This window comes from Bombina bombina, chromosome 5 (assembly GCF_027579735.1).
Source record: "Bombina bombina isolate aBomBom1 chromosome 5, aBomBom1.pri, whole genome shotgun sequence".
NCBI lineage: Eukaryota > Metazoa > Chordata > Amphibia > Anura > Bombinatoridae > Bombina > Bombina bombina.
The window spans coordinates 126024463-126048569 of record NC_069503.1 but is presented as its reverse complement, the minus strand read 5'-3'; the positions used below and the strand labels follow the sequence as shown (position 1 = coordinate 126048569).

Here is a 24107-nt window from a genome sequence, read left to right as displayed (position 1 = left end):
TGTTCTTCAAGGGGTTCCGTTTGAACCTATGCATTCCATAGATATTAAGCTTCTATCTTGGAAAGTTTTGTTTTTAGTAGCTATCTCTTCGGCTCCAAGAGTTAGTGTGACTCACCTTACCTAGTTTTCCATGCAGATAAGGTGATTTTGCGTACCAAACCTGGGTTTCTTCCTAAGGTTGTTTCTAATAGGAATATCAATCAGGAGATTGTTCCTTCTCTGTGTCCTAATCCTTCATCAAAGAAGGAACGTCTGTTGCACAATCTTGATGTGGTTCGTGCTTTAAAGTTCTACTTACAAGCAACTAAAGATTTCCGTCAAACATCTTCATTGTTGTTTATTCTGGTAAACGGAGAGGTCAAAAGGCTACGGCTACCTCTTTCCTTTTGGCTGAAAAGCTTCATCTGTTTGGCTTATGAGACTGCTGGTCAGCAGCCTCCGGAAAGAATTACTGCTCATTCTACTAGAGCAGTGGCTTCCACATGGGCTTTTAAAAATGAGGCTTCTGTTGAACAGATTTGTAAGGCGGCGACTTGGTCTTCGCTTCATACTTTTTCCAAATTTTCCAAATTTTATACTTTTGCTTCTTCGGAGGCTATTTTTGGGAGAGAGGTTCTACAAGCAGTGGTGCCTTCCGTTTAAGGTACCCTTCTTGTTCCTCCCTTCATCCGTGTCCTAAAGCTTTGGTATTGGTATCCCATAAGTATGGATGAATCCGTGGACTCAACACATCTTACAAGAGAAAACAGAATTTATCCTTACCTGATAAATTTTTCTCTTGTGATGTATTAAGTCCACGGCCCGCCCTGTCTATTTAAGACAGGTAGTATTTTTTTATTTTCAAAAACTTCAGTCACCTCTGCACCCTATAGTTTCTCCTTTTTCTTCCTAGCCTTCGGTCAAATGACTGGGGGGTGGAGCTAAGGGAAGAGCTATATGGACAGCTCTGCTGTGGGTGCTCTCTCTGCCACTTCCTGTAGGGAAGGAGAATATCCCACAAGTATGGATGAATCCGTGGACTTGATACATCACAAGAGAAATTTATCAGGTAAGCATAAATTCTGTTATTTTGGTTTAATGGGCTGGGCTTTTTCACACCACAACTTCTTGATTACATAGCTTTTTTTTTATAGCAAATACTGCAGAATTGACAACCTCTGTGTAGGTGGTGGCAGTTTCAGCAGGCAAATGCCGCTATTTCAAACTATTGTTCCATTCAAAACGTTTCAAAGTTTAGTTTCATGTCTCTACTGGCTTACGTTGGACCTGCCTTGGTTTGCACAACTTTGCATTGTATCGTGGGAGAGGGAGATAAATGCTGACTCTACACTGTTCTAAATGGCCAGCAAGTAAAAATAGATTTGTAAATTGTATTAAAAGGACTTAATTTGTTATGGTTTAAATTTAAAGTGTATATGTATGTGTGTGTATGTGTGTGTGTATATATGTGTGTGTTTTTAATTGACTGCACAATAAGGTTTCACAATGGCAGTTGATGGGTGGGATCTGTAGGTGCCTAAGTATTTTAGGACTTGAAATCTCTCCTCTTTAGAAAACTTGGGGAAACAATTGTACATTTCAAAGTACTAACTGCCAAAATCAAAAAGTCCTCTAACTTTACTATCATTTTATTATAGATGAAGTGCTTCTTGGATTTTAAAGCTAGCGGATCCCTGTGTCACATACTTGGGGCTGCTTATAAGCACAGGACTGATCAAGGATGGTAAGAATGTGACAAATATGTTATATTGAGCTCTCTGAGAACATCTTTTTAGTCAGTTTACCATAGAGATGCGTCAGTTTATTTTTATCCATGTGAGGAAGTTTACAGTGGGGCACCCAAACTTTTTATGAGGGCCAGTCATTACTGGGATTGGCCTATGACATATTACATTAAACTTGTACTAAAGATTTTGTTAACCTACATAACAAATTTAGTTTATCTGTATATGCTACTTAAATTTCCAAAAAGTGATACAAAATGTTGTACCTTAGAAGTGTAAATTGCTTGTTGGCAATAATTTGCTGATGTACTAGGGACCGTACAAACCCTTGCTTAGGCCAGTTGCGGCACAGACTATAGTTTGGGCTGCCCTGGTTTATAGATAATAAACAGATATCTTGTAAGTTTCTAAGCTATGGCAGCAAGTGCACAGGGATTTGTGTATCATACAGCAGCTGATACACATGTATGTACTTACTGAATATGCAGTAGTACCTTTCCTGTATCCCCTGTGTTAATTAAGTGCACATTTCTGACTTGGTGTGTTTTAAGTTTGATTCATTTATTTTGATAAAGAATTGTTTATTTGAGTTTTATGTATAGGGAGAAACAAATGTGTTAAAGGGACGTGGAAGTCAAAATGAAGCGCTATTTATTGATAGGTCAGTTTTATTGGAGAGTACTGAGGCAGGTTCAGACGCAAGCACTTTTCTTGAATGACTTCTCCAACGTTAAAAACTAGGCATGTGCATAAATCTGTTATTTTGCATTTGTTTCTGTAAGGCCATGCGCAGGCACATTCTACTGTATATATTAGCGTAAATGTGACGCATCAGGGTTTGCCCAATTATTTGTGTTGGACAAATAAACCTAGCGTTGAAAATAGCCAAATGTTGCTGCCTACAGCTATATTCAGCCGTTGTTTCTATAACTAATGCAGAATAATGAATTTATGCACATGCCTATTAAAAATATTGTAAATACTGCTGTCTTATAATGCTCAAGACACATGCACAAATAAATAAGCTTCCTCAACTAAGGAGAGTACAGAACTTACTACTTGTTTGCTATAGTAAGATTATGTGAGGATGGATGGGGAGGGGCGGAGGTATTTATATATATATGCGCTAATATTTCACTCTGCTATAAAACACGTATGTGGTGTTTGTTTCCCTAGGAGAAGATTTGACTTACAGAATCCATCAAGGATGGATCGAAATGTGGAAATGTTTATGACCATTGAGAAGACACTGATGCAGGTAATTATTGTAGCGGTGACTTTCTGCACTATGAAAGAACAGTCAGTGAATGTAAAGTGGATTTCTTTTTGTTTTCAGAAGACCGAGTGACCATATTGCACATTACTTTAGGGTTGATTGTTGAAACTCTGTTTCTCCAACATAGGTGTGTCCGGTCCACGGCGTCATCCTTACTTGTGGGATATTCTCTTCCCCAACAGGAAATGGCAAAGAGCCCAGCAAAGCTGGTCACATGATCCCTCCTAGGCTCCGCCTACCCCAGTCATTCTCTTTGCCGTTGTACAGGCAACATCTCCACGGAGATGGCTTAGAGTTTTTTAGTGTTTAACTGTAGTTTTTATTATTCAATCAAGAGTTTGTTATTTTGAAATAGTGCTGGTATGTACTATTTACTCAGAAACAGAAAAGAGATGAAGATTTCTGTTTGTATGAGGAAAATGATTTTAGCAACCGTCACTAAAATCCATGGCTGTTCCACACAGGACTGTTGAGAGCAATTAACTTCAGTTGGGGGAACAGTGTGCAGTCTCTTGCTGCTTGAGGTATGACACATTCTAACAAGACGATGTAATGCTGGAAGCTGTCATTTTCCCTATGGGATCCGGTAAGCCATGTTTATTCAGCAAGTAAATAAGGGCTTCACAAGGGCTTATTAAGACTGTAGACTTTTTCTGGGCTAAATCGATTCATTATTAACACATATTTAGCCTTGAGGAATCATTTTATCTGGATTTTTTGATATAATAATATCGGCAGGCACTGTATTAGACACCTTATTCTTTAGGGGCTTTCCCAAAGCATAAGCAGAGCCTCATTTTCGCGCCGGTGTTGCGCACTTGTTTTTGAGAGGCATGGCATGCAGTCGCATGTGAGAGGAGCTCTGATACTTAGAAAAGACTTTCTGAAGGCGTCATTTGGTATCGTATTCCCCTTTGGGCTTGGTTGGGTCTCAGCAAAGCAGATACCAGGGACTGTAAAGGGGTTAAAGTTCAAAACGGCTCCGGTTCCGTTATTTTAAGGGTTAAAGCTTCCAAATTTGGTGTGCAATACTTTTAAGGCTTTAAGACACTGTGGTGAAAATTTGGTGAATTTTGAACAATTCCTTCATGTTTTTTCGCAATTGCAGTAATAAAGTGTGTTCAGTTTAAAATTTAAAGTGACAGTAACGGTTTTATTTTAAAACGTTTTTTGTACTTTGTTATCAAGTTTATGCCTGTTTAACATGTCTGAACTACCAGATAGACTGTGTTCTGAATGTGGGGAAGCCAGAATTCCTATTCATTTAAATAAATGTGATTTATGTGATAATGACAATGATGCCCAAGATGATTCCTCAAGTGAGGGGAGTAAGCATGGTACTGCATCATTCCCTCCTTCGTCTACACGAGTCTTGCCCACTCAGGAGGCCCCTAGTACATCTAGCGCGCCAATACTCCTTACTATGCAACAATTAACGGCTGTAATGGATAATTCTGTCAAAAACATTTTAGCCAAAATGAACACTTATCAGCGTAAGCGCGGCTGCTCTGTTTTAGATACTGAAGAGCATGACGACGCTGATAATATTTCCGAAGGGCCCCTAACCCAGTCTGATGGGGCCAGGGAGGTTTTGTCTGAGGGAGAAATTACTGATTCAGGGAACATTTCTCAACAGGCTGAACCTGATGTGATTGCATTTAAATTTAAGTTGGAACATCTCCGCATTCTGCTTAAGGAGGTATTATCCACTTTGGATGATTGTGACAAGTTGGTCATCCCAGAGAAACTATGTAAAATGGACAAGTTCCTAGAGGTGCCGGGGCTCCCAGAAGCTTTTCCTATACCCAAGCGGGTGGCGGACATTGTTAACAAGGAATGGGAAAGGCCCGGTATTCCTTTCGTCCCTCCCCCCATATTTAAAAAATTGTTTCCTATGGTCGACCCCAGAAAGGACTTATGGCAGACAGTCCCCAAGGTCGAGGGAGCGGTTTCCACTTTAAACAAACGCACCACTATACCCATAGAGGATAGTTGTGCTTTCAAAGATCCTATGGATAAAAAATTAGGTTTGCTTAAAAAGATGTTTGTTCAGCAAGGTTACCTTCTACAACCAATTTCATGCATTGTCCCTGTCGCTACAGCCGCATGTTTCTGGTTCGATGATCTGATAAAGGCGGTCGATAGTGAGTCTCCTCCTTTTGAGGAGATTATGGACAGAATCAATGCTCTCAAATTGGCTAATTCTTTCACCCTAGACGCCACTTTGCAATTGGCTAGGTTAGCGGCTAAGAATTCTGGGTTTGCTATTGTGGCGCGCAGAGCGCTTTGGTTGAAATCTTGGTCGGCTGATGCGTCTTCCAAGAACAAGCTACTTAACATTCCTTTCAAGGGGAAAACGCTGTTTGGCCCTGACTTGAAAGAGATTATCTCTGATATCACTGGGGGTAAGGGCCACGCCCTTCCTCAGGATCGGCCTTTCAAGGCAAAAAATAAACCTAATTTTCGTCCCTTTCGTAGAAACGGACCAGCCCAAGGTGCTACGTCCTCTAAGCAAGAGGGTAATACTTCTCAAGCCAAGCCAGCTTGGAGACCAATGCAAGGCTGGAACAAGGGAAAGCAGGCCAAGAAACCTGCCACTGCTACCAAGACAGCATGAAATGTTGGCCCCCGATCCGGGACCGGATCTGGTGGGGGGCAGACTCTCTCTCTTCGCTCAGGCTTGGGCAAGAGATGTTCTGGATCCTTGGGCGCTAGAAATAGTCTCCCAAGGTTATCTTCTGGAATTCAAGGGACTTCCCCCAAGGGGGAGGTTCCACAGGTCTCAGTTGTCTTCAGACCACATAAAAAGACAGGCATTCTTACATTGTGTAGAAGACCTGTTAAAAATGGGAGTGATTCATCCTGTTCCATTAAGAGAACAAGGGATGGGGTTCTACTCCAATCTGTTCATAGTTCCCAAAAAAGAGGGAACGTTCAGACCAATCTTAGATCTCAAGATCTTAAACAAGTTTCTCAAGGTTCCATCGTTCAAGATGGAAACCATTCGAACTATTCTTCCTTCCATCCAGGAAGGTCAATTCATGACCACGGTGGATTTAAAGGATGCGTATCTACATATTCCTATCCACAAGGAACATCATCGGTTCCTAAGGTTCGCATTCCTGGACAAACATTACCAGTTTGTGGCGCTTCCTTTCGGATTAGCCACTGCTCCAAGGATTTTCACAAAAGTACTAGGGTCCCTTCTAGCTGTGCTAAGACCAAGGGGCATTGCTGTAGTACCTTACTTGGACGACATTCTGATTCAAGCGTCGTCCCTTCCTCAAGCAAAGGCTCACACGGACATTGTCCTGGCCTTTCTCAGATCTCACGGATGGAAAGTGAACGTGGAAAAGAGTTCTCTATCCCCGTCAACAAGGGTTCCCTTCTTGGGAACAATAATAGACTCCTTAGAAATGAGGATTTTTCTGACAGAGGCCAGAAAAACAAAACTTCTAGACTCTTGTCGGATACTTCATTCCGTTCCTCTTCCTTCCATAGCTCAGTGCATGGAAGTGATCGGGTTGATGGTAGCGGCAATGGACATAGTTCCTTTTGCGCGCATTCATCTAAGACCATTACAACTGTGCATGCTCAGTCAGTGGAATGGGGACTATACAGACTTGTCTCCGAAGATACAAGTAAATCAGAGGACCAGAGACTCACTCCGTTGGTGGCTGTCCCTGGACAACCTGTCACAAGGGATGACATTCCGCAGACCAGAGTGGGTCATTGTCACGACCGACGCCAGTCTGATGGGCTGGGGCGCGGTCTGGGGATCCCTGAAAGCTCAGGGTCTTTGGTCTCGGGAAGAATCTCTTCTACCGATAAATATTCTGGAACTGAGAGCGATATTCAATGCTCTCAAGGCTTGGCCTCGGCTAGCGAGGGCCAAGTTCATACGGTTTCAATCAGACAACATGACAACTGTTGCGTACATCAACCATCAGGGGGGAACAAGGAGTTCCCTAGCGATGGAAGAAGTGACCAAAATCATTCTATGGGCGGAGTCTCACTCCTGCCACCTGTCTGCTATCCACATCCCAGGAGTGGAAAATTGGGAAGCGGATTTTCTGAGTCGTCAGACATTGCATCCGGGGGAGTGGGAACTCCATCCGGAAATCTTTGCCCAAGTCACTCAGCTGTGGGGCATTCCAGACATGGATCTGATGGCCTCTCGTCAGAACTTCAAAGTTCCTTGCTACGGGTCCAGATCCAGGGATCCCAAGGCGGCTCTAGTGGATGCACTAGTAGCACCTTGGACCTTCAAACTAGCTTATGTGTTCCCGCCGTTTCCTCTCATCCCCAGGCTGGTAGCCAGGATCAATCAGGAGAGGGCGTCGGTGATCTTGATAGCTCCTGCGTGGCCACGCAGGACTTGGTATGCAGATCTGGTGAATATGTCATCGGCTCCACCTTGGAAGCTACCTTTGAGACGAGACCTGCTTGTTCAGGGTCCGTTCGAACATCCGAATCTGGTTTCACTCCAGCTGACTGCTTGGAGATTGAACGCTTGATTTTATCGAAGCGAGGGTTCTCAGATTCTGTTATCGATACTCTTGTTCAGGCCAGAAAGCCTGTAACTAGAAAGATTTACCACAAAATTTGGAAAAAATATATCTGTTGGTGTGAATCTAAAGGATTCCCTTGGGACAAGGTTAAGATTCCTAGGATTCTATCCTTCCTTCAAGAAGGATTGGAAAAGGGATTATCTGCAAGTTCCCTGAAGGGACAGATTTCTGCCTTGTCGGTGTTACTTCACAAAAAACTGGCTGCTGTGCCAGATGTTCAAGCCTTTGTTCAGGCTCTGGTTAGAATTAAGCCTGTTTACAAACCTTTGACTCCTTGGAGTCTCAATTTAGTTCTTTCAGTTCTTCAGGGGGTTCCGTTTGAACCCTTGCATTCCGTTGATATTAAGTTATTATCTTGGAAAGTTTTGTTTTTAGTTGCAATTTCTTCTGCCAGAAGAGTTTCAGAATTATCTGCTCTGCAGTGTTCTCCTCCTTATCTGGTGTTCCATGCAGATAAGGTGGTTTTACGTACTAAACCTGGTTTTCTTCCAAAAGTTGTTTCTAACAAAAACATTAACCAGGAGATTATCGTACCTTCTCTGTGTCCGAAACCAGTTTCAAAGAAGGAACGTTTGTTGCACAATTTGGATGTTGTTCGCGCTCTAAAATTCTATTTGGATGCTACAAAGGATTTTAGACAAACATCTTCCTTGTTTGTTGTTTATTCCGGTAAAAGGAGAGGTCAAAAAGCAACTTCTACCTCTCTCTCTTTTTGGATTAAAAGAATCATCAGATTGGCTTACGAGACTGCCGGACGGCAGCCTCCCGAAAGAATCACAGCTCATTCCACTAGGGCTGTGGCTTCCACTTGGGCCTTCAAGAACGAGGCTTCTGTTGATCAGATATGTAGGGCAGCGACTTGGTCTTCACTGCACACTTTTACCAAATTTTACAAGTTTGATACTTTTGCTTCTTCTGAGGCTATTTTTGGGAGAAAGGTTTTGCAAGCCGTGGTGCCTTCCATTTAGGTGACCTGATTTGCTCCCTCCCTTCATCCGTGTCCTAAAGCTTTGGTATTGGTTCCCACAAGTAAGGATGACGCCGTGGACCGGACACACCTATGTTGGAGAAAACAGAATTTATGTTTACCTGATAAATTACTTTCTCCAACGGTGTGTCCGGTCCACGGCCCGCCCTGGTTTTTTTTAATCAGGTCTGATAATTTATTTTCTTTAACTACAGTCACCACGGTACCATATGGTTTCTCCTATGCAAATATTCCTCCTTAACGTCGGTCGAATGACTGGGGTAGGCGGAGCCTAGGAGGGATCATGTGACCAGCTTTGCTGGGCTCTTTGCCATTTCCTGTTGGGGAAGAGAATATCCCACAAGTAAGGATGACGCCGTGGACCGGACACACCGTTGGAGAAAGTAATTTATCAGGTAAACATAAATTCTGTTTTCTTTATAGAACAATTGTCTAAGCAGACCGACAGTCTACCTCTCGCCTGATATTGAACTGAAGCTGGCAAACAAGCTAAAGGACATAGTGAAACGTCATCAGGTAACTTGTTTTTTCCCCTGGCAAAAACGTATAAAAAATGGTCAACATTTTAGCTCCATCTTTAAACTCTTGTCAAGACCACATAGCACCTTAAACACAAAATGATACCCACATTACACTTGCATACATTTACTGTATGGGAATAAAACCTATCACCTTTAATAAGTACATTAGTGTATTAATGATTTGTTTTCTATTTCGCACTATAGGGCACTGTGACCGAAGAGAAATCAAAGGCTTCACACCATGTTTACAATATTCCTACCTCACTGGATGATGGTAAATGAACTGTACATGATATCTTAATCAAGGTGCACAATCAAATCAACTTTAATTAAAGGAACAATTTACTTAAAACATTTTTGTTTAAAAAGATAGATAATCCCTTTATTACCCTTTCCCCAGTTTTGCATAACCAACTGTTTTATTAATACTTTTAACTCTGATTACCTTGTATCTAAGCCTCTGCAGACTGACTCCTTGTTTCAGTGCTCTTTACAAACTTGCATTTCAGCCAATTAGTGCTGGTTCCTGCATAACTCCACTGGAGTGAGCACAATCTTTGAGCTAGCACTGTCTGACTGCTAATAGATTGCACTGAGATAAGAAGTGGCCTGCATGGGGCTTAGAAACAGGTAGAGATGTAGAGGTTATGAAGTATATTAATATAACAATGTTTGTTGTGCAAAGCTGCGGAATGGGTAGTAAAGGGGTTTATAATATGGTTTTTCATTGTTTAAAAAGACAGATGACTGTCCCTTTGAAGTGCACAACTTTATTTTTGTGTTTTTGTAAGTTAATCGGAGGTAAAAAGTATATTAATATAAACATATTGGATATTTAACTGGGGAATGGGTAATAGCAGGATTCTTTTTTTTTTTTTTTTTAAATAAATAATAATTCAAGTAGACTGTCCCATTAAGGACTGATTACTCACTGGCTGAAAAGCAAGAACTCCCATGGCTTTATTGGCAAATAGTGACCTGCTTCACAAGCATAACAACAAACCCTTTGCTCAGCACATGAACTATGATTTTATAAAAATAAATGCTTTCAAATTTACTTCTATTATCAAATTTGCTTTATTCTCTTGGTATCATGTTAAAGGAGCAGTAATGCGCTGCTGGGAGCTATCTGAATACATCAAGTTAACCAATTAAAAAAGGTTTATGTGCAGTCACCAATCGGCAGCTAGCTCCCAGTAATGCATTGCTGCTCCTGAGCCTATTTAGTTATCAACAAAGGTTACCAAGAGAACAAAGCGAATGAGAGAAAATAAGTAAATTGGAATGTAATTAAATTGTATTCTTGAAAGGAAAAGTCCATGCCCCCTTTAAGACTATATTCATACAGCTTTGGTAGAGGGCACATTCCCCTCCCCTATAATTTTTCCATTAGGTGATGGCTTAAACCAGAAATGTTCCTGCTGTGTGTTTAAACTAGAAACAATTTGTGCACATGGGATAACAGTTTCACGCGTGTTATTATTTCTAGCATGAACTGTGATCAATCTAATTGTAAAATCTTTGATTTTTAGATGAGTGGTTGAGACCAATGACAAAAAAGGATAAGCAAGTTCTGGTGCACTGGGGATTCTACCCAGACAGGTAATGTGAAATATGAAAAACGTATTGCCTTAGAGCACTGGTTTTCAAACCAGGCCTCCCTAGCAGGCCACATTTTTAGAATATCTATACTAGAGCACAGGTGAAATCAGCTGATTAGTAAACCGTTCTTACCTGCTCTCATGCAAGGTAATCCTGAAAATCTGGCCTGTTGGGGAGGCATGAAGACAAGTTTGAAAACCAGTGCCTTAGACACAGTTGTTCAAAAAAGCACAGCTTTGCCCCCCCCCTCCCCCCATTGACTTTTTGGGAAATTCCATTATTGATAGCGGCTAGTTTTCCAAAAATGTCACAAGTAGATGTAAAAAGTTTGATTAATTTTATGCCCGACCAAAGGGTGACAGACGAACCAAAGATGTGTGGTTGTCATAGTGATGATTTTGAAGAATTGTTTATAGTTTGTGGTTATAAATCTGTTAAAACAGGAATAGTAATTAGCTGCATGAATCTAGTTCAGCACTGACTAAAACAATCACCATTCTACTAAAGATCATTTACTTTGCTACCAGTTGTCTAGATGTGTTGTGGTTTAGAGCATGGCTTGTTTAACGTTACAATTCCTGCCTTCCTTTCCTTGTAGCTATGACACATGGATTCCTGCCACCGATCTAGATGTTGAAATAGAAGACCCTCCTATTCCAGAAAAGCCTTGGAAAGTAAGGAGCCCTTGTGGGTTTTAGAACACCTCATTTTATAGTGTGTACTAGGCCTTCGCCTGCCATTTCTTAACCGCGATCAGCTACATACAATTTCATACTGTTCTTTTCAATGTTTTTAAGGTTCATGCAAAGTGGCTTCTTGATACTGATCTATTTAATGAATGGATGAATGAGGAAGACTACGAGGTTGATGAAAATAAGAAAGCAACCACTTTTCGCCAGAGGGTTTCTCTGAAGAGTGAGGAGGTATTTTTTGTTTTTATTAATTTTTTTTTTTTTCTTTTTAATCCTAATTCTGCATTTTAAACGTATAGGAAATCAAAATTAAACATTCGGATAGAGATTTTTTATTTTTTAAATTTACTATTTTTTCCTTTGTTCACTTGGTATCTCTTGTTGAAGCATAAAGCTAGATAGGAGCGTTTACACTTCAGTCTAACTATCAGCAGTGCATCGGGCTATGTATTACATGTTTAACAAACTAGTATGAGAGCGCCACCTATTGGTTGCAAATATAATAAAAATTAAACACACAAATCCGTAAACAGCTGCTGTTTTGTTGAAAACTGATACAAGCAAAAGGAAAAAAAAACAGCGCTTATTCTCGGTGTTGGAAATAAAAATGTCTGCTCCAAAACAGAATATAAAATACAAAAAATCTCAAAAGATAAAATATAACTACATTTGACTAAAATTAATATACTAGGATAAACTACAAAACACTGGAAAAAAAGACATATTTATGCTTGATATAGATGTAAATGAGCACTAGTGCAACAAGGTTAAAATATTTAACCTATCGCATAAAAGGTTAGTCAATCACATACTAATGTTAATTATCATATAACAACTTATATAATATATAACGTCAATGTGCCTCACAATGCAAATGAATGAGGTATATAAAAGTAAATATTACTAGTACACATACAAAAAGTAGCGCTAAAAAAGTGAGTCATATATCACTTGCCTGGCCAAACAAAACTACCAACTCACAATGTGTTTCAGGGACACGCCCCTTCATCAGGTCTTAGTTTGGGAATAGACATATGTATTACATGGCTATAAACAATGTTGCAAACACTGCTGCCAGATTCCTAAAGTCATATGCATGCTCCTGACCTCACCTAGGATTACTTTTTTTTTTTCTTTCATTCAGATTTAAATGCTCATTGATAAATTACATCTTTTGATAGAAATATATTTACCATATAAATCTACTAACAAAAAATGCTTCTAGTAAGTTATCACTGATTTTCTCTGCATGTGAAGCATAACTAGGTATTTTCAGTTCACCAGCATTTTAAAGTGCTATTGGGACTTGTATCATGTTCAGCAATGATGCAAATTGAGTGCACTCTTGAAACTAGCTTTTACTAGAAACATTTTTGCAGCACATCGCAAATGTCTTAATTACAAGTTGTTTACTGTCCCTTTTAATAGCTGGTAGGTAATTGTCACTCATCTATTGGTAACGAGGACACCCCCTTTTTGTTTTATAAAGCAGAGGGTTTGAAAGAGCTGTTACCAAAAAACAAGCATGTGGTTAGTTTGGTATCCTTTGTTGAAGGGTAAATCTAGGAAGGCTCAGTTATAAAGGCATATGCACACTATGGCAGCATTGTTTGCAACACTGTATAACAATGCTACCAACAAATGTTGCAAAACACTGCTGCCATACAGTTCTAAAGACGTGCATACTCCTGAGCTCCAATGAGCCTTTTTAGATTTACTCTAACAAAGGATACCAAGAGAACAGAGCAAATGTGACAATAGAAATAAATTTGGGGAGGAGTTTAACCGTTTGCGCCAATAGGACATACATAGCCCACCACATGCCTGTATATACCTCCGACCTTTAGGCAGCCCATGCAGTCTGGTTGGTAAAGTGACAGCCAAGAGCTGCTCTTCCTGGGCTTCACGTATCTGTCTTAATATGGTAACAGAGTAAGATCTTACCATATGAAGGCAGATTGCCAGATCATTGCAGAAAGTGACGGCCTGTCTTACTGTCTGTAACAATCATCAGTTTGTGCCAGAGATTTGGGAGGGAAGTGGGTGGGCAGAATAGCGCAGTGGAGGGAGGGCAGCACTTTACCTGCAGAAAAAAAACTCTGGAAATGGGAGGTATGGGACACTACGCTACATCATATATTGGTGGTGAGACCATGGCATAAGTTATCAAAATGGGCCTAAATTCAGTACCTTGGGTTGTCTACGAAGAAAAAAAATAAAATATTTTTGACAGGTGTTTTAAACAGAGCCTTTTTTTTTATGAACTGATAGCAATAATGCTTTTGCTTTGGTATTTTGGGCGTCTTTCTCTGAAATTCTTGCTAGCGAAGGGGTTTAAATGGTATTTTCTATCTAGACCATGACATTTGTTTCACTTTAATTTCCCTTTGTGTAAAATAGGGGGTTAATAACTCTGTAAGAGCACCCCTCCATATAAAATATCCTTATGGGCAGGTAGTTAATATAGCTATAGAACACTTCTGCTACAAATGTCCATGCTTCTAATATATATTACATATATTTTTTCTACAAAAGCCGGTGCGAAGTCCTGACAGGAAAGACCGGAAGAGCACTGCTAGTGCTAAGAAAAGGAAGCGTTCTCCTTCTCCACCTTCCACACCTGTAGAGTCCCGAAAAAAGCCAGGCAGGAAAGCGTAAGTTTCAATCTGATTTTACTGTGGCGCATGCTTTAAAGGGACATGAAACCCAATTTTTCTTTCTTTCATGATTTGGATAGAGCATACTATTTTTAAACAACTTTCCAATTTACTGCTACTTAATTTGCTTAATTATCTTGTATTCTTTGTTAAAGGGGCAGCAATGCATTACTGGGAGCTAGCTGAATGCATTGGTTTAGCCATAACATGAAGCATATTTGCAGCTCCTGAGCCTACCTATATATTCTTTACAGCAAATTATACCAAGAGACCACAACAAATTAGCTAATAGAAGCAAATTGGAAAGTTAACATCACATGCTCTGTCTGAATCATGAAAGGAAAAAAAATTGGGTTTCATGTCCCTTTTAAGCCAAGGTTATGTTAACTTCTGCACTCACAACTTGTTTACTCATGTCATGATACTTGCATGTTTTGTGCTTAGAAAACTGTCTAAACTTTCATGATTCACGTGCAGTATGCAATTCTAAACAACTTTCCAATTTACATCTAAATTTGCTTTGTTTCCTTGGCATCCTTTGTTGAAAAGCTTACCAAGGTAGGCTCAGGTGCAGCATTGCACATCTGGAAACTAGCTGCTGATTGGTGGCTGCCCATAGATGTGACTTGTCATTGGCTCTCCAGGTGTGTTCATCTAGCTCCCAGTTGTGCTTTGCTGCTCCATTTAAAGGATACCAAGAAAATGAAGCACATTAGATAATGTGTATGTATATATGTACATATCTATCTGAAAGAGGGCACTCACAGGTCTTTGCAACAATTTTTTTTTTTTAAGACCGGAGTCCACGGATCATCTCAATTACTAATGGGATGGTCACCTCCTGGTCAGCAGGAGGAGGCAAAGAGCACCACAACAGAGCTGTTTAATAGCTCCTCCCTTCCCTCCCACCCCAGTCATTCTCTTTGCCTACATTAGTGATAGGAAGAGGTAAAGTGAGGTGTTAGTATAGATTCTTCAATCAAGAGAGTGCGCCAGTGTGTGCGGCTTTTTCCTAGGGTGTAGCCGTAGTCCATTTCAGTCTCTACAGTAGAGCTTTGGTGGCTTTAAAGCAATGGGAACTTGTGGGACATAATTCTCACTGCGCCTCCCATGTTTGTGCTGCCCTATATCCTTCAGTCTGAGGTACTTACTGACTCAGCATAATTCTCACTGCGCCTCCCATGTTTGTGCTGCCCTATATCCTTCAGTCTGAGGTACTTACTGACTCAGCATATCATCATCCTCAGGCCGATGTGAGGGAGAGGACCTCTCAAGCCTGGGAGCTGCCTTGCTGCCAGGCAGAAGTTAAGGTGCTACCTTTCTGAGGCACAAGGAGACTCAGGATATTTGTTTAGCACTTAGGAACATAAGGGGCTCTATGGAAGATGACTCTTATGTTGGGACATTTTGTGCTTTCATGTGGAAAAAGTTTTTGGGCAGTTGTATATAGCAGGCACTGGGGCTGGAGTTACGCTGCTTAAATTACAAGTTAAGGATGGCTCCGGTGGTTTCACTATGTTTTCTCGGTGAGGAGATTGAAAGGCATTGCCTACGCCCACGATGGGCGTTACTTCCTGATTTTGTGCGCCACTTACACGGCGCTGTTGTTGTGAGAGGATCAGTGCGACATTAGTCTGGGGGAATTATCTATCTGTTCTAGAGCTGCATGTTACAGTTTTCATGCACTTCTAGTACAGACACGGTATTCCCGGTTTTGAGAAGCTTGAAAACATTGAGTGACAGAACGGCTCATCTGTGAGATCCGGTTACTGGTTAGCACGGTAGGAGCACCTCAGTAGGCTGAGGTGTGCAGAGGTTCTTTGGGGAGTAAAATTAACTATCTTTTTTGCTTAAAAAGGAAATCGGACGCTTTGCAGTAGAAAGGAAAACAGTTTGTATTTAAAGGGACAGTAACTATTTTTCTTTTTTAAGACACAATGTGTCCACGGATCATCTTAATTACTAATGGGATATTCACCTCCTGGTCAGCAGGAGGAGGCAAAGAGCACCACATCAGAGCTGTTAAATATCTCCTCCCTTCCCTCACACCCCAGTCATTCTCTTTGCCTACGTTAGTGATAGGAAGTGGTAAAGTGAGGTGTTAGTATAGATTCTTCAATCAAGAGTACAAGATTGTGCTGCTTTGTTCTAGGGTGTAGCCGTAGTCCATATCAGTCTCTTCAGTAGTGCGTTTGGTGGCTTTAGAGTAATGGGAACTTGTGGGACATAATTCTCACTGCGCCTCCCATACATTGATGCTGCCCTAATCCTAATAGCCTAAGTAAGATGACTCAGGCTTTATTCTTTCCACAGGACTATGTGAGGGAGAGGACCTCAAAATCCTGCTGAGCTGCAATTTAAAGGTAAGTGCTGACTTTTATTCTGGGTCTGAAAGAGGAATCTCAGATGAAGTGAAGCACTTTATTGGGACATAATTCCTATTTACACTGCTCCAAAAAATAAAGGGAACACTAAAATAACACATCCTAGATCTGAATGACCAGATATCTTCAGCGATGCTCACGGGCCGCTGAACGGCAGTGGAGGAAATCACGCACCTTTGCTGATTTCCAACATTATAAATTCACCCTTAAGTCCTACAACTCTGCGCTCAGCCTGGCAAAACAAGTCTATTTCTCCTCTCTCGTGTCATCTCACGCATCCAACCCCAGAAAACTGTTCTCAACCTTTAACTCCATTCTACGTCCGCCTGCCCCCCCGCCCACTACCAACCTCACTGCTCAAATTATTGCTGATCACTTCAAAAATAAAATTGACACCATTAGAAAAGAGATCTGCACCCCGCAAACCCAGCAATCCTACCCACCCCTTCTATTAACAAAAATCTATGCTATTTCCCTCCTGTAACAGAGGAAGAAGTCTCTGCACTCCTATCCTCGGCTCATCTCACAACCTGCCCACTTGACCCTATTCCTTCACGACTTATTCCCCCTCTCTCTGCTTCACTAACCCCTACCCTAATTCATCTCTTTAACCAATCCCTCACTGCTGGCACATTTCCTGACACATTCAAGCATGCGTCAATCATACCAATCCTAAAAAAGCCCTCGCTTGACCCCTCCACGCTTTCTAACTATCGACCGGTCTCCTTCCCTTTGCTTCAAAATTATTGGAACGACTAGTCTATAATCGGCTAACTAAATTTCTCACAACTAACTCCTTACTTGATCCACTACAATCTGGTTTCCGCCCTAAACACAACAGAAACCGCTCTTGCTAAAGTAACAAATGACCTGTTATCAGCCAAAGCAAAAGGCCATTACTCATTACTAATTCTTCTTGACCTGTCTGCAGCTTTTGACACAGTTGACCATCCTCTCCTCCTAAAAATACTACATTCATTTGGCATCCAAGACACAGCCCTCTCCTGGTTTGCATCATCTTTCAAACCGCTCGTTTTCAGTTTCCTTTAACAACATATCTTGTGATCCTATGCCTCTCTCAGTTGGAGTACCGCAAGGCTCTGTCTTGGTTCCCTTGCTTTTCTCTCTTTATACATCCTGCCTTGGAAAACTTATAGCCTCCTTTGGATTCCAGTACCACCTATATGCTGATGATACCCAAATCTATCTTTCCTCTCCTGATAGCTCTCCCTCTTTACTCAACCAGATTTCTGAATGCCTCTCTGCAATTTTCTCTTGGATTTCTTCACACTACCTCCAACTCAATCTGTCCAAAACTGAGCTGCTTCTTATTCCCCCCTCTTCGAGACATCCGACACCTGACATTTCTCTGATGGTTGTAGACTCTATTCTCAACACCTCACCCCAGGTCCGCTGCCTTGGGGTCACACTAGACTCAGAACTCACATTCAACCCACATATACAAACGCTTACCAAATCCTGCCGGTCACACCTACGCAACATTTCCAGAATTCGTCCCTTCCTTACTCAAACTACTACAAAAATACTTATTCATTCCCTCATCCTGTCACGCATTGATTATTGCAATCTACTCTTAAATGGCCTTCCAAAACACCGCCTCTCCTCCCTCCAATCTATTATGAATGCTTCTGCTAGACTCATCCACCTAAGCCGACGATCTAAATCAGCTGCTCCGCTCTGCCAGTCTCTACACTGGCTCCCCATACACTCCAGAATAAAATGTAAAGTATTAACCCTAACCTACAAAGCACTCAACAGTCTAACTCCCAACTATATCTCCTCTCTCATCGTGAAATATTCCCCATCCCGTCCTCTTCGATCATCCTCTGACCTACGTCTCTACACTCCTGTTATCTCTACATCCCACTCCCGCCTCCAAGACTTCGCACGTGCTGCTCCTGTCCTCTGGAACTCTCTACCCCGCTCCATCAGACTGTCTCCAACCTTGTATAGCTTCAGAAGATCCTTGAAAACCCACCTATTCAGAGAGGCTTACCATCTCTCCTCCATCCCGCATCCGAACCAATCTTATACATGTACATGAACTTCCTGACTCACTGCTGCAAATACAACCGATGTAACAAGCTATCCCAACCTTATGTCTCTGCACCCTAAACCTATAGACTGTGAGCTCTCCGGAGCAGGGCCCTCTTCCTCCTGTGCTAGATTTGTTTAGTATTGTTATGTTTTGTATTGTATCACAAATCTTTGTCATTGTATACCCCTATCATTGTACCCAGCGCTACGGAATTTGGTGGCGCTATACAAATAAATGATGATAATAATAATAATAATAATATTCTAATGAAATACTTTGTTTTTTACATAGTTGAATGTGCTGACAACAAAATCACACAAATTAAAAAATGGAAATCAAATGTTTCAACCCCTGGATTTGGAGTCACACTAAAAATTAAAAGTGGAAAAACGCACTACAGGCTGATCCAACTTTGATGTAATGTCCTTAAAACAAGTCAAAAGGAGGCTCAGTAGTGTGTGGCCTCCACGTGCCTTTATGACCTCCCTACAACGCCTGTGCATGCTCCTGATGAGGTGGCGGATGATCTCCTCCCAGACCTGGACTAAAGCATCTGCCAACTCCTGGACAGTCTGTGGTGCAACATGACATTGGTGGATGGAGCGAGACATGATGTCCCAGATGTGCTCAATTGGATTCAGGTCTGGGTAACGGGCTGGCCAGTCCATAGCATCAATGCCTTTGTCTTGCAGGAACTGCTGACATACTCCAGCCACATGAGTTCTAGCATTCTTGCATTAGGAGGAACCCAGGGCCAACCGTACCAGCATATGGTCTCACAAGGGGTCGGAGGATCTCATATCGATACCTAATGGCATTCAGGCTACCTCTGCGAGCACATGGAGGGCTGAAATGCCACCCCACACCATTACTGGCCCACTGCCAAACCGGTCATGCTGTAGGATGTTGCAGGCAGCAGAATGTTCTCCACGGGGTCTCCAGACTCTGTCACGTCTGTCACATGTGCTCAGTGTGAACCTGCTTTCATCTGTGAAGAGCACAGGGCGCCAGTGGCAAATTTGCCAATCTTGGTGTTGTAAGCATAACCCCCACCTGTGGACGTTGGGCCCTCATGGAGTTTGTTTCTGACCGTTTGAGCAGACACATGCACATTCGTGGCCTGCTGGAGGTCATTTTGCATGGCTCTTGCAGTGCTCCTCCTGTTCCTCCTTGCACAAAGGCGGAGGTAGCGGTTGCTGCTGGGTTGTTGCCCTCCTATGGCCTTCTCCACATCTCCTGATGTGTACTGACCTGTCTCCTGCTAGCGCCTCCATGCTCTGGACACTACGCTGACAGACACAGCAATCCTCCTTGCCACAGCTCGCATTGATGTGCCATCCTGGATGAGCTGCACTACCTGAGCCACTTGTGTGGGTTGTAGACCCCGTCTCATGCTGCCACTAGAGTGAAAGCACCGCCAGCATTCAAAAGTGACCAAAACAATAGCCAGAAAGCATAGGAACTGAGAAGTGGTCACCACCTGCAGAACCACTCCTTTATTGGGGGTGTCTTCCTAATTGCCTATAATTTCCACCTGTTGTCTATCCCATTTGCACAACAGCATGTAAAAATGATTGTCACTCGGTGTTGCTTCCTAAGTGGACAGTTTGATTTCACAGAAGTGTGATTGACTTGGAGTTACATTGTGTTTAAATGTTACCTTTATGTTTTTGAGCAGTGTATATTTATAAAGGAAGGGGATCCTTTGACAGCACATTGTGAGCAGGCACTGGGGCTGTGGGACTAGAAGGTGGCTTCTCTGGGGACTAAGGGGCTCCTTTTGAGCCTATGCATTCCTTAGATATTAAGTTGCTATCTTGGAAGGTTTTATTTCTGGTGGCTATTGCTTCTGCTTGCAGAGTGTCGGAACTCTCAGCATTACAGTACGAGTCTCCTTATCTTATTTTTCATGCAGATATGGTAGTTTTGGGTACAAAATTAGTATTTCTTCCTAAGGTTGTTTCTGATCGGAAAACATTAATCAGGAGATTGTTGTGACTTCTTTGTGTCCTAATTCATTTTCTAAGCAGGAAAGACTTTTGCACAATTTGGACGTGGTCCGTGCCTTAAAGTTTTACCTGTAGACGACTAAGGACTTTAGTCAGTTTTCTTAATTTGTGGTTTTCTCTGGAAAACGTAAAGGACAGAAAGCTACGGCTACTTATCTATCTTTTTGGTTGAGTAGCATCATACGTTTTGCATATGAGACTGCTGGACAGCAACCTCCTGAAAGGGTTACGGCTCATTCCACAAGGGCTGTTGCTTCCTCATGGGCATTCAAAAACGAAGCTTCTGTGGAACAGATTTGCAAGGCTGCAACTTGGTCCTCTCTTCACACTTTTTTAAAGTTTTACAAATTTGATGCTTTTGCCTCGGCTGAGGCTGTTTTTGGGAGAAAGGTTCTTCAAGCAGTGGTGCCTTCCGTTTAGGTACCCTGTCTTGTCCCTCCTGTATCATCTGTGTACTCTAGCTTGGGTATTGAATCCCATTAGTAATTGAGATGATCCGTGGACTCATTGTGTCTTAAAAAAGAAAAGAAAATTTATTCTTACCTGATAAATTTATTTTTTGACACGATGAGTCCACGGCCCGCCCTGTTCTCTTAGGCAGGTTGTGGGTTATTGTAAACTTCAGACACCTCTGCACCTTGGCTTTCCCTTTCTCTTCCTATCTTAGGTTGAATGACTGGAGTGGGAGGCAAGGGATGAGCTATTTAACAGCTCTTCTGTGGTGCTCTTTGCCTCCTCCTGCTGACCAGGAGGTGAACATCCCATTAGTAATTGAGATGATCTGTGGACTCATAGTGTCAAAAAAGAAATACATTTATCAGGGAAGCATAAATTTTCTTTTTTCACGTCGTTTCGGCTCACATGTCGAGCCTTCTTCAATACAGTCTATAACATTTTATAATCCCTTTCACATGTAGACAGAATGCAAAATATAAATACAAACAATAAATGAAACCATTAATTAAACCCAGTTCACCCCATATACACCTAAAACAATGTGATTAAAAATTCAATACCTAGAATATTTACAAGTCAAAGTAAAGTAAAAACAGCTTAGAATAGTCCATCAGCATTGCTAGAAAATATACATTAACAGTTATAGCCCATGTAATACAGAATCAAATTCAGAATGTATTGTATTTGCGAACTGCATCAACGGTAATTGCAACAAAACAAGTAATGCGATGCAACATTGTAACACTATGCACCAGGAGTAAACATAAAAAATGGCCATCTCATGTAAGAATATTTTACACACTACTGAATGGACATAACGGCTGGTAACCGTAACTGATAACCAGCCAAGTTAGTAATTTACTTGAGCATTGTTGTACAATAAACCATAGGTGCATAAGTGTAATCATGCTGATGAAGGGGAAGTTTTCCTCAAACATTTCATTACATTTTGAACATACTTCAACCAAAGACTTGTGAGTGCATTTGCTTTGTGGAATATGTATTATATCTTTCCACTCAGGCAGATGTGACACATACACACACATACGCGCGCACATACGCACGCATACACACACTTTGCTACAATGTAAAATAGTGAGTGTATAGCCTGTATAATGGTGGAAATTTGCTGTCCCCTGAAAAAAAACTAAACACACAGCCATTAATGTCTAAACGGTTGGCAACAAAAGTGAGTACACCCCTAAGTGGAAATGTTCCAATTGGGCCCAATTAGCCATTTTCTCTCCCCAGTGTCATGTGACTCGTTAGTGTTACAAGGTCTCAGGTGTGTTAAATTTGGTGTTATCGCTCTCACACTCTCTCATACTGGTCACAGGAAGTTCAACATGGCACCTCATGGCAAAGAACTCTCTGAAGATCTGAAAAAAAGAATAGTTGCTCTACATAAAGATGGCCTAGGCTATAAGAAGATTGCCAAGTCCCTGAAACTGAGCTGCAGCACGGTGGGCAAGACCATACAACGGTTTTACAGAACTGGTTCCACTCAGAACAGGCCTCGCCATGGTCGACCAAAGAAGTTGAGTGCACGTGCTCAGTGTCATATACAGAGGTTGTCTTTGGGAAATAGACATATGAGTGCTGCCAGCATTGCTGCAGAGGTTGAATGGGGTGGGGGGGGAGGTCAGCCTGTCAGTGCTCAGACCATATGCCGCACACTGCATCAAATTGGTCTGCATGGCTGTCGTCCCAGAAGGAAGTCTTTTCTAAAGATGCACAAGTAAGCCCGCAAACTGTTTGCTGAAGACAAGTACACTAAGGACATGGATTACTGGAACCATGTCCTGTGGTCCGATGAGACCAAGATAAACTTATTTGGTTCAGATGGTGTCACGCATGTGTGGCGGCAACCAGGTGAAGAGTACAAAGACAAGTTTGTCTTGCCTATAGTCAAGCATGGTGGTGGGAGTGTCATGGTCTGGGCCTGCATGAGTGTAGCAGGCATTGGGGAGCTACAGTTCCTTGACGGAACCATGAATGCCAATATGTACTGTGACATACTGAAGCAGCGCATGATCCCCTCCCTTCGGAGACTGGGCCGTAGGGCAGTATTCCAACATAACGACCCCAAACACACCTCCAAGACAACTACTGCCTTGCTAAAGAAGCTGAGGGCAAAGGTGATGGACTGGCCAAGCATGGCTCCAGACCTAAACCCTATTGAGCTCCAGACCTAAACCCTATTGAGCATCTGTGGGGCATCCTCAAACGGAAGCTGGTGGAGCGCAAGGTCTCTAACATCCACCAGCTCCGTAATGTCGTCATGGAGGAGTGGAAGAGGACTACAGTGGCAACCAGTGAAACTCTGGTGAACTCCATGCGCAAAAGGGTTAAGGCATTGCTGGAAAATAATGGTGGCCACACACACACACTATTGACACTGGGCCCAATTTGAAAATTTCCACTTAAGGGTGTACTCACTTTTGTTGCCAACGGTTTGGACATTAATGGCTGTGTGTTATTTTGAGGGGACAGCAAATTTACACTGTTATACAGGCTGTACACTCACTACTTTACATTGTAGCAAAGTGTCATTTCTTCAGTGTTGTCACATGAAAAGATATAATAAAATATTTACAAAAATGTGAGGGGTGGACTCTCCAGTCCCAACACTCTAAAATAAAGCTGATTTATTATTAAATTGACTTGGGTACTTTAGTGTGAAGATCCAGGTATTCAGCTATGCACACTTCCAGTAGAAACCAATGTCTTAAAACAAGGTATCCCACAGAGAGGAATACTGTTCCAGACCAAATACCGAAGACTGAGTAGTACATTTTAAATGCAATATTTGAGTACAAGTTAATCATTTTTTTTTTAAAGCAGTTTCCTGCATTAAGGATAAAGCTCAGTCCTGCTTTGAAATCCATAGTCTCTAACATTTTGCTTGTTATCTCCTTTTAATTGATTCAGGCAAGGCTTGTATGGGAAGAGGAGATGGGCTAAAGAGGATGAGGAGCAAGAAGATCTTACCAAAGACATGGAGGATCCAACACCAGTTCCAAATATGGAAGAGGTGTTGCTTCCAAAGAATGGTAAGTTTTTGCTGGATGTTGGGCAGTCGTTGCTTGTTCAAAGGTACAAAAACGTATTATTTTTATTATTAGGTATTTGTAGAGTGCCAACAGGTTCCACAGCGCTATGAACATA

General features: G+C 41.8%; 1 protein-coding gene across 1 annotated transcript in view; it reads left to right on the top strand.

The window, feature by feature from the left end:
• The window catches only part of SMARCC1 (SWI/SNF related, matrix associated, actin dependent regulator of chromatin subfamily c member 1), a gene marked incomplete in the record, with an annotated part of 306811 nt that overhangs the window by 22758 nt on the left and 259946 nt on the right, over window positions 1–24107 (top strand). Inside the window, 9 exon segments of the mRNA XM_053713684.1 lie at window positions 1638–1723; window positions 2901–2982; window positions 8983–9075; window positions 9285–9354; window positions 10613–10682; window positions 11281–11356; window positions 11480–11605; window positions 13910–14028; window positions 23871–23992. Coding sequence (XP_053569659.1) covers window positions 1638–1723; window positions 2901–2982; window positions 8983–9075; window positions 9285–9354; window positions 10613–10682; window positions 11281–11356; window positions 11480–11605; window positions 13910–14028; window positions 23871–23992 — 844 coding nt within the window.